The 10,271-nt window shown below is 45.9% G+C and overlaps 1 protein-coding gene across 2 annotated transcripts; it reads left to right on the plus strand.

Annotated features, from left to right (window-relative positions):
- Positions 1–1,526: 1,526 nt before the first annotated feature.
- HOXD1 (homeobox D1) lies at positions 1,527–3,670 on the plus strand. 2 transcript variants are annotated; one of them, XM_059392795.1, is made up of 3 exons: positions 1,527–2,268; positions 2,598–2,700; positions 3,161–3,670. In XM_059392795.1, exons 1-3 carry the CDS (start codon positions 1,620–1,622, stop codon positions 3,258–3,260), a joined length of 852 nt encoding a protein of 283 aa, XP_059248778.1. In that variant the 5' UTR covers positions 1,527–1,619; the 3' UTR covers positions 3,261–3,670. The 2 variants fall into 2 exon arrangements, with proteins under 2 accessions (XP_059248778.1, XP_059248777.1); XM_059392794.1 differs by having other exon boundaries at positions 2,598–3,251.
- The last annotated feature ends 6,601 nt before the right edge of the window (positions 3,671–10,271 follow it).

Here is a 10,271-nt window from a genome sequence, read left to right on the forward strand (position 1 = left end):
GTTCACATCCCAGTAGGGACTGGCTGCCTGGACTGTGATGGCTCCTACTTTCCAGGCTTCCTGAGAGCAGAATTTTAGGCAAGGACTCAATCGCTCTTTCATGACAAGTGGATCAGTAAAACAATAATAAAACTTCTGTCACCATAACTAAGAGGCTATAATAGATCAAATTCTCAAGGGTACTTGAATAAGCCAAGAGTAGACCCTATTCACACAGTTTTAGGAAGCCACTCTCTTTCAAGACTGCTGTGTGTAAATAACATTTATATATTTAATTTGTTATTTTCCTACCGCTCCAAAGACATTATAAGAAATGTTCAAGGACGTTGGAAAGTTTGTCAATGGGAGGCTTGTCTTTGTAACCCTTCTCCTCTTCATTTCCTGTGCCAGTTGCACTTTTATTTCCCGTCTCTCTACGCTCAGTAAACAAAACCATATTATCAAGGGAAAGAAGTGAGCCCATTAACATTGTGAGCCCTCAGATTTCACTCGCAAGAGACGACGCAGCACTTATCTGATGGAACAGAAGCTTTAATTGCTTCGAGGTACAAGCCCGTCCAAACCTCTGAGATCTGACCGGTCCCTGGGAAGCCTTTGCGCCCTGGAGCCAAGCCTCTCAGAGAAAACGTGCGCAGCCCGGATGCGGGTGCCAGCCTCCCACCGGCGTTCCACCGCAAGGGCAGTCTTTTTGGACATCCTAGTTAGAAGGGGAAATCTGGTAGACTTCCCCACAAGGCAGAAACCTCTGGCGCCCCAATGCGTACCCGCATCACCCCGCCGCCACAAATGGAAGGAACGCCAACTGAAGGGATGCTGCGAAGTAACGTGAAAATCTAACTGTGAAGATGTCGTGCCGCCCCAGGTACACAGCACCCAGGGCATACAATTTAGTCCCGGGAATCGGAAGGAGGGAGAAGACGAGGGAAAATTAAATCCGTACTCTAGGTTTAGGAAAGGAATAACACCAGTGCCAGGAAAACCGAAAGCGCATAGGACTCAGAGTAGGGGGGGTTGGGGAGGAATATTGACCTTCCCCGGGGTTGAGGGTGGGAGGAGGCTATAAGCAGTCCCCAAGGGCTGACGTCCACCACACTCCTTTTTAACCCTTTCCCCATCTTAGTGTGCACAATCCGCATCCGAGGGGTCAGCCACCCACCGATGCAGAAGAACAATCTTCTCCCCCTCTGTCCTCACCGGAGCCGCCTGTTCTGCCTTTCTGTTCCCGCTCCGTCCAGTACCTGTCCCGGTAGCGGGCCTCCTGCGCTCTCGCCCCGCCCTTCCCCAGGCCGCCCCTGGGTCGCGCCGGCTCTCTTCCCGACCCGGGGGGTGCTGGACGGCGGCCACCGGCGGATTTGGCAAAGTTGGCGGCGGGGCAGGCGCGTGGAGCCGCGCGCCAGTCGGGACCCCGGCCGTGCGGGGCAGGCGCCCATTGGCCGGCCAGCGCCACGTGGCCACCCCCGCTGCTATATTAGGCCACTATTTACCACCGGCTTGCTGGCCATGGCTCGGCGAAGGCAGCGCGGGTAGGCAGCAGAGGTGGAGCGGCGCAGCCCGCCGCGGTCCTGCCCGGCCCCGCACTCCGGCCCCGGCTTGCGCGCGGAGGCGGGTGGGCCGGAACCATGAGCTCCTACCTGGAGTACGTGTCGTGCGGCAGCGGGGCGGGTGGCGGCGGCGACGTGCTCAGCTTCGCGCCCAAGTTCTGCCGCGCCGACGCCCGGCCCGTGGCCCTGCAGCCCGCCTTCCCCTTGGGCAGCGGCGACGGCGCCTTCGTCAGCTGCCTGTCCCTGGCCGCCGCCCGGCCTGCGCCTTTGCCCCCAGCAGCGCCCGCGCAGCCTCCCGCGCCGCCCCCGGCCGCGCCCTCCTTTGCGCCGTGCACCCTGGAGGGTGCCTACGAGCCAGGCACCGCACCTGCCGCGGCAGGGGGTGCAGACTACGGCTTCCTGGGGCCGGGGTCGGCCTACGACTTCCCGTGCGCGCTCGGGCGGGCGGCGGACGACGGCGGGGCGCACGTCCACTACGCGACCTCAGCGGTCTTCTCGGGCGGGGGCTCCTTTCTGCTCAGCGGCCAGGTGGACTACTCGGCCTTCGGCGAGCCCGGCCCCTTGCCGGCGTGTCTGAAGGAGCCAGCCGACGGCCACCCAGGGACCTTCCAGACCGCGTCCCCCGCCCCTGGTGCCTACCCCAAGTCGGCCTCGCCGGCCTCCGGCCTCCCAGCCGCCTTCAGCACCTTCGAGTGGATGAAAGTGAAGAGGAACGCCCCTAGGAAAAGTAAGTGCTTGGGCCTCGGACCGAGCTACTGGGGTCGGAGCCCCCCTCCGAAGAATTAGGCTGGGAGCGCGTCGCAGCTGCCCCTCTTGAGGGCCATTTAGAGTTATGGGGGGAAAGGCGTTCCGAGGCATTATTAAGGTGGGCGCACTCCACTGAGCATGTTCCAAGTAGACGCTTCGAAAATGGGCCAGGCATTGAGGAAATTTTAGGAGGGAGCTCTCCGTGGAGCTCTGTGTTTACAGAGAACCAGGAGAACTGCTTTGTAACTTTGATTCTAACTAGTGTGCCGCGTCCTCTTGCCCCACTGATGCTTTGTCTTTACATTGCAGGCAAACTCGCCGAATATGGAGCCGCTAGCCCCTCCAGCGCGATCCGCACGAATTTCAGCACCAAGCAACTGACAGAACTGGAGAAGGAGTTTCATTTCAATAAGTACTTAACTCGAGCCCGACGCATCGAGATAGCCAACTCCTTGCAGCTGAATGATACCCAGGTCAAAATCTGGTTCCAGAACCGCAGGATGAAACAGAAGAAAAGAGAACGGGAAGGGCTTCTGCCCTCCGTCACCCCTGTGGCTTCCCTCCAACTCCCCCTCTCAGGAACTGCCAAGTCTGGCAAGAAGCCAGGGAGCCCTTCACAGGCCCAAACGCCCTCATGAGGTTTAGTCTTGAGGCTGAGAAACCTTGGCCTGCAGAAGTCATAGGCTGCCTCACCCCTGTCTAGACTTAGTATGCTCAGTTTGGGATGGAGGTGGGCGTGGGCTGAAATCAACAGAGGTTTCTCTCAGGAAAGGAAGTATCTTAGTGGGCTTCTGAGTTCCAGGCTTAGGGGTACAGATGTCAATTTGAAGTCGCTTAAGCCACTCGTTTGTGTATTATTTGTGTCTTATCAGGGAAAAGGTATCCAAGTGCCAGCCCAGCCCTGCTGCTGTGTTGCCTAACTTAGTCCTATGCAGTCCTTCGGTGCAGAGTGACAAGAGCATTCGTTGCTGATCTCTGCCGGCCCGGATATGCTCAGAAGAACGTCTACCCAAAGTTTTTCTCATTTTTATTTAAAGGACAGACTACATGTATTCAGCTCGAGATGACCAAAGCTAGTTAGGGCCTTCTTGATCTAGCTAAGCTGCTTCAAAGGTGATCTTCACGTTTGCACTCCACTTGCTTTTTTTTTCTTCTTCTTCTTTTCTTTTAAAAGCAGTTTCTACCTCTTCATGTGCCTGAGTGAAGATACAATCGCTGGCTGTCTAGTTAGTAGAGGAACAAATCCACAGGGTGGGTGAACACTAGAACCTGAACTACACCTTGACACCAGTTACTCAGACTGGAATGTAAATATATACAGTATGTATATTTTTAAACAGGTTTGCTTGCAATGAACTTCTATATGACATTTAATGTCAGCATGTAAAGGGTTTGAACTTTTTTTGGTAATAAAAATTACAGAATCTGTTACTCTCTGTTTTTTCTTACACTCCTTTCATTTTCATGATCTTTCTTAAAAGCTAATTTGGTTTCTTCTAATTTCTTGATTCTGCTCTGGGAATTTGTTTAGATTAATAACTCTAAAAAAATAACCCATTTTATAGGTTGTATACACCAACTATAGGTAATGGACAATAATCTGAGCAGTTTAAGGGAGAAGAAGAACTACTCTGCCAAATACTCAAGTTAACTAAGGAGTTGCTGTACTTACTTTAAGTCCGCAAGTTTTGGAGTGACTCTAGACTGCACATTAACTCAAAGGTTAGGTGTCCACTGTGTAATGTTGTAAAGCCAAGAAGACACTGTAGAGAGATCTCCTTATTGTTTTGTCTCTTGCTCTCGCGACAAGAAAAGGCAACCTGAAGGTTTTGTTAGTTGGTTAGTGTTCTCTGAGAAAGGCAGCTGCACATCCAAAAGTTCTCAATGGCGGACTTCCCTTTCCCAAAGTCAAGAATTACAGAGGAGGCTAGTGGGGCCAGTCGTCAGAGTTTTCTGCTTCCTGTAACGGAGACTGACATCTGGCCTAATAAGAGAGCACAGAGGTAACTTTCTATTTTTAAAAACAGAATACTTTCAAGTGACTTCTTTGAAAGAAGCTTCAAAGCACAAAATTTGAAGGATGGTAAGAGGGTATGTGATAAAAAGCCTCTAAGCTTGTTTCCATCCAGCCCCCCAGCTCCTAACCCTGGAAACACGCATGGTTGGCCAGGCTTTTAGACAACCTTACAGAAATACTATGTGAAAAAATGTGACATTAATACACAAAGCCAAGTAGATATTTGGGACAATTATCAAGGCAGTTCATTTCCCTCACTTTATGAAGAGCTAGAGCTTCATCTTTAAAATCTCTCTGCAGTTCAACCAAAGGGCTTCAAGGTTCAAATAATCCAGATATGAACCTCAGTTCTCCTTTTAACTAGACTTTTAGATTCTAGTGTAGTGCTTTAAATCCAATTATTTGGAAGTCTAACAGTTGTGGAGGCTTACTATCCACGATGTGATCGTCTTAGAAGACTGAAATTACACTTAAATTCCTCTCCTTCGCACTCACAGTTTCATGGAGTTGGAGAAATAAAATTATAAACTCTAACAAACTCAGCCAATTAGGGGGAAAAGATATCACTTAAAAAGCAGGTCTATCAATATTATTCTTGTTTGTTTGTTTGTTTGTTTTTCACAGTTTCACTCTCTTTTTTCTTTAAGGTTTTTATTTAAATTCCAGTGTGTTAACATACAGTGTAGTAGTCGTTTCAGGTTGTCAATATTATGCTTATGTTTTACCATCTGCCCTTAATGGACTTGAAGCTAATCAGATCTGGTTTGAAACAACAGTACCCTCCCCCACCCACCCCACCCCATCCTGGTAGCTATTTGAAAGGACTTGTTGCAGGAGTTGTCATCTGCTTGCTTCCTTCCCCTGCAGTGGTCTTTGACAAGACAGTGTTTCCTTTTTGATAAGCATTAAGTGTACACCTAAACAAACAAACAAACAAACAAAATGCCAACCCACTGGGTCATTTCCTTAACTTACCATCCTTTTCTCTGAGCAAATAAAGTTTTTCCTTTTGAAGCTACTGCGAGCACTTAACCCTGATGGATGTCTTCCTTGATGAAGGTGGCTATTTTGACATATGTATAATGTTGTTCTGTGAATCAGGCCAATATTAGCTATTTTTTGACCAACCCCAGGGATCTTTAAAAGCCTTCTTAATGTAGATCACTATACAGCTATATTCAGTATTAGGGAGAGTCCTGACTGGAGACGGGGATGAACGAGGTGACCTCTGGAGGTCCCTTTCAGCAATGAAGAGGCTACAGAAACGATTCAATGACTTCTGCATATTTTATTTTAGGCCTATCATTGGAAAAAAAAAAGAGTTCAGCCCCAAGAAAGTAAATGCAGTCCATTGGATGACAGTGACACTGTGTTTGTACAGGAAAAGTGGATTTTAGACTTCATTAAATACATCTTGTCCGTGGAGGTACCTAACCCATCTGGATTGTTTATAGAACATTCCCCATCCCATTGTTCAGAGCCTTGTGTTATTTTGAGTGAGATCATCCATGAAGTATGATGGTTACTATGCAAACTGTGAAACTGCTAAAACAACCCTTGTCTATTTTATAAGAATTCAAACTAAATATGCTAATTTCCCCTCCAGCGGTCCGTTTCAAGAATGAATACACAGTGGACAGTTCTGGCTATTGTATAATTTACTGTTCAATGTTCCATTGTCTTCACAGAATGACCATGTGTCTATTTTTCTGGATTCAGGATAGTTGGGAGTGAGGAAGAAGAAATAAAGCATTTAATAATATTTAAATTTCCATTACTTGAGTCCTAGCAAACAAAAGAGTTGCTAATGTAAAAACCTAAAGCAATGTCACCTAAATCCTCAAAAGACCAATTGTATGCATTCTGCCCCAGTCTCCTGTATGGTGAGGACTGAGACTGGAGAGGTTGCGTCTGATTACCATGTCATCAGAAAAGACCAGACTCAGGAGAGTTGTATTGGCTCCGGACTTCGTAATTATTTCTTATGGCCAAACACATGCTCTATATTTGGTGAATATTGAATTGAAAAACCTCAGGACCTAATCAAGTTCAGAGAAATGTTGAGTCTGACCACAGACCTCTTGACAAGAAAAATGCCGATTGTTAAAACTTTATTTGTGGTTTTAAAGGGAAACCATACTGAACATATCTCACAAATAATGATAAATATCCACCTGAATAGAAGTAAAGATTTTCATGTTTTTGTCCTTTAAAGCATATTTCCAGAGCACGAACATGCAACAGATATGAAAAGGGTTCTATTTAACATCTTACTTATAACTGCTTCTGATGTTCTAATTGTTATGCAACTATAAATTAAATAGAAACTGTTTAAATTCAATAGTGAACGAAGAGGAAAGAATTCCTAAATATTGGCATGAAAGGAAGGGCTATTACTTAGATTGTAAAGACTTAAGCATGGGATGCATGCGTGGCTCAGTCAGTTAAGCGTCTGCCTTTGGCTCAGGTCATGATTCCAGGGTCGTGGGATGGAGCCCCACATTGGGCTCCTTATTCAGCAGGGAGCCTGCTTCTCCTTCTGCCTGCTCTGCCTGTTCTTCCTGTAGCTCTCCGTGCTTCTGCTCTCTTTCTGACAAGTAAATAAATAAAAGTCTTAAAAAAAAATAAGATCTTAAAAAAAAAAAAAGCCCTAAACATTATCTGTTCCACTTATGCTAGTCTTACTGATATAATTTTTTTTTAAAAAGTTTATTTATTTATTTGATAGAGAGAGACACAGAGAGAGAGAAGGGAACACAAGGAGGGAAAGTAGGAGAGGGAGAAGCAGGCTTCCTACTGAGTAGGCAGCCCAAAGTGGGGTTCGATCCCAGGAACCTGGGATCATGACCTGAGCAGAAGGCAGACACATAACAACTGAGCCACCCAGGTGTCCCCTACTGATATCATTTAATAAATACAAAGAATGGCCACAGAGTAGTCATTTGGACTCATAAGTAGCTAATAGAGCAAGTAACTGACACCTTCGAGGGATTTCAAAGGGCGCTAGACTATTTAGTGCATCCCATTCTTCGGGGTTTTGTTGAACCCAAACTACAGTTTGAGGGACGTCTTTAAGAAAAAAAATCGTGAATACAAAATTGCTAGAGTATCTTTCAGGATCTGGAAGAGCCCAAGTGAGTGGAGATTAAGTTTCTTTCCTTTTTTTTTTTTTTTTTTTTTTTTTTTTTTAAGATTTTAAAAAGTCTCTAAACCCGATTGTGGGGCTTAAACTCACAACCAGAGATCAAGAGTTTCATGCTTTACTGACCCCAAGTGTCTTTGCATTCATCATAAAACCCTATCTGCCCCTTCTGAAACCATTGCTCCATTCCCAATACCTAGTCATTGTTTGTAAGATGATAGCAGTGACTGCTTTTTCCCAGGATCTTGGAACCAGAATGACTGTTTGCACCTCTTAAGGGCATCAAATATTAGATAATGTGGCCAAAGGCATGTTGGGGCTCTGGTCTACACTCCAAGCCTCTCAATACCACTCGTCTTTTCTGGGCTACTGGCTGCCTGAACTATTTCACTTTCTGGTAATGGGGCTCTATTTCATCCCAGCGGTTCTTTTCTGTTGTATTTCCTTCTCAGGGATACCAATCTAGAACCAGAGATGACAGCTACACTGCTGACTTCTAAGCTTTTCCCAGAAGGATCGAATCACTGAGGCTGAGGAAAGGGCTGTGGGGGAGGGGGAAGAACATTATCCTTAAGGAAGGAGATGTGGATTTTAGCATCAGTTGTGATTTTTCTTAAAGAAGATTTTTATTTATTTATTTATTTGTCAAAGAGAGAAAGAGAGCGAGAGCGCAAGCAGGCAGAGGTGGAGAGAGAAGCAGGCTCCCTGCAGAGCAAGGAGCCTGATGTGGGACTGGATGTGCGGCTTGATCTCAGGACCCTGGGATCATTACCTGAGCAGAAGGCAGATGCTTCACTGACTGAGCCACCCAGGCATCCCCCAGTTGTGATTTCTAATGAAAAGGGAACATAACTTCCCTGGTCTCAGTCTCTTCTATAAAACAGAGGGGTTTGGTCTGGATGATCACTAAGTTTCCTTTTCACCCTAGTATTCTGCCACAATCCCTTACTTTGCTGGTTATTACTGAAAAATTTACTTAATAATAATTAACTGTGTAAGATCAGCATCAACAAGAGGTCTTTACATTTTAAGCTATCTGTCCTTAGATTGTGTGTGTATAGGGGTACCTGAGTGGCTCAGTCTATTAAACTTTTGCCTTGGGCTCAGCTCATGATCCTGGAGTCCAGAGATCTAGTCCTGCATCAGGCTCCCTGCTCATCAGGGAGTCTGTTTCTTCCTCTGCCTCTGCTCCTCATGCTCCCCTCTCTCTCTCACTTTTTTTTTAAAAGGTATTATTTATTTAGGGATACCTGGGTGGCTCAGTTCACTACGTGTCTGCTTTTTGCTCAGGTCATGATCCCGGGGTCCTGGAATCAAGTCCCACATGGGCGGGGGGGAGTCCCTGCTCAGCAGGGAGTCTGCTTCTCCCTCTGCCTTTCCCCTTGGCTTGTGCTCTCTCTCAGGCTCTCTCTCTCAAATAAATAAAATCTTAAATAAAATTATTTATTTATTTGAGAGAGAGAGCAAAGCAGGGGGAGTGGCAGAGGGTGAAGGAGAACCAGACCCTCTCCGACTAAACGGGGAGCCCGATGTACGGCTCAATCCCAGGACCCTGGGATCAAGACCTGAGCAGAAGCAGACACTTAGCCAACTGAGTCATCTAGGCACCCTAAATAAAATCTTAAAAAAAAGAATATGTGTGTGTGTGTGTGTGTGTGTGTAAGTATGAATTAGGTGATGTTTCTCATTGGTCTTGACTTGAACAAAAGAGCTAACAATGGTGATAATCTCCCCCGAAGTTACCACTTCCCTCTGAACAGATAAATTAGGGTCGAATAAGAAAGTTTCTAAATAGGTGTCAGTGCTTCAATTCTCAATCTCTTTGTTCTTAATTCTTCTAAGTTGACAGGTTTCAGATAGAGAAATAACTTGTAATTTCTTTTCCTTGAAGATATGTGGGATTCCAAAGTAAATACTCTGTTCTGTTACAGAAAAGAGATACAAATATCCAACTTGCTCCTGCTTTCCATTAGTTTCCAAGTCCTGCTTATTTTTTCTTCAGGATGTCTCATGTCTTTTTCCTTTCTCCGTTGGCTCAGGCTTAACCATCTCCCATTCAGCTATGCGATGGAGGGACCCTGCTGATCTGGCCTCTGGTCTCCGTCTCAGCCACAGTCTCCCTCGTCCCTGTTCTCCATTAGTTTTCTCGCCACTGGCGTATATTTCATCTCTCACTGAGCGCCTTATACCTAATAGCGGTTCTATACCAGTTGCTGAATGTTGAATGAAGTGTTATTATATCATCACATTCAGGGCTACTCATTAAGCACCTCTTCTACCAGGTGAAGAACATTATAACAATTTATTTGCTAAGGTTTTTTGTTTGTTTTTGTTTGTTTGTTTTAAATAGTAATCTCTACAGCCAGCGGGGGCTGGAACTCACAATCCCAAAATCAAGAGTCACGAGCTCTACCCACTAAGTCAGCCAGACTCCTTTTCCTAAGTATTCTGTATATTTCATTATTTATAGTAGAACATGAGCTATTCTTGACCACATAAAATACAAATAGGAGGCTGAGAGGCAATGGAGGAAACACAGACTTTCCTTCTTTACTTGTAAACCTATGGAGAGTGGGAATGTTATATGAACCCGTCCCTTATATCTTTATAGAATATAATGTACAATGCCTTTCGGTTGTTGTTCGAGGCTTTGTAATATATGGTATTGCATTCATTACTTACCATAATCGTTTGAGTACCTTATGGGAACTTGAGTACCTTATGGGAGCAGAGCCACTGGAAGAGGATTTTTGAAACCAAATAAGGTCTAGTGTTGGGGTTTCTCAAGAAGGGTCTGGAAACAATAAATGTAGTGGTTACAAGA

This window comes from Mustela nigripes, chromosome 3, assembly GCF_022355385.1.
Source record: "Mustela nigripes isolate SB6536 chromosome 3, MUSNIG.SB6536, whole genome shotgun sequence".
Taxonomy (NCBI): Eukaryota; Metazoa; Chordata; class Mammalia; order Carnivora; family Mustelidae; genus Mustela; species Mustela nigripes.

What these genes read in the sequence shown, in the direction of transcription:
- HOXD1 (XM_059392794.1), top strand. Translation starts at nt 1,620, where the DNA reads ATGAGCTCCTACCTGGAGTACGTGTCGTGCGGCAGCGGGGCGGGTGGC. An exon ending in GAGGAACGCCCCTAGGAAAA is followed by an intron (nt 2,269 to 2,597) that starts GTAAGTGCTTGG and finishes TTTACATTGCAG; the next exon opens with GCAAACTCGCCGAATATGGA.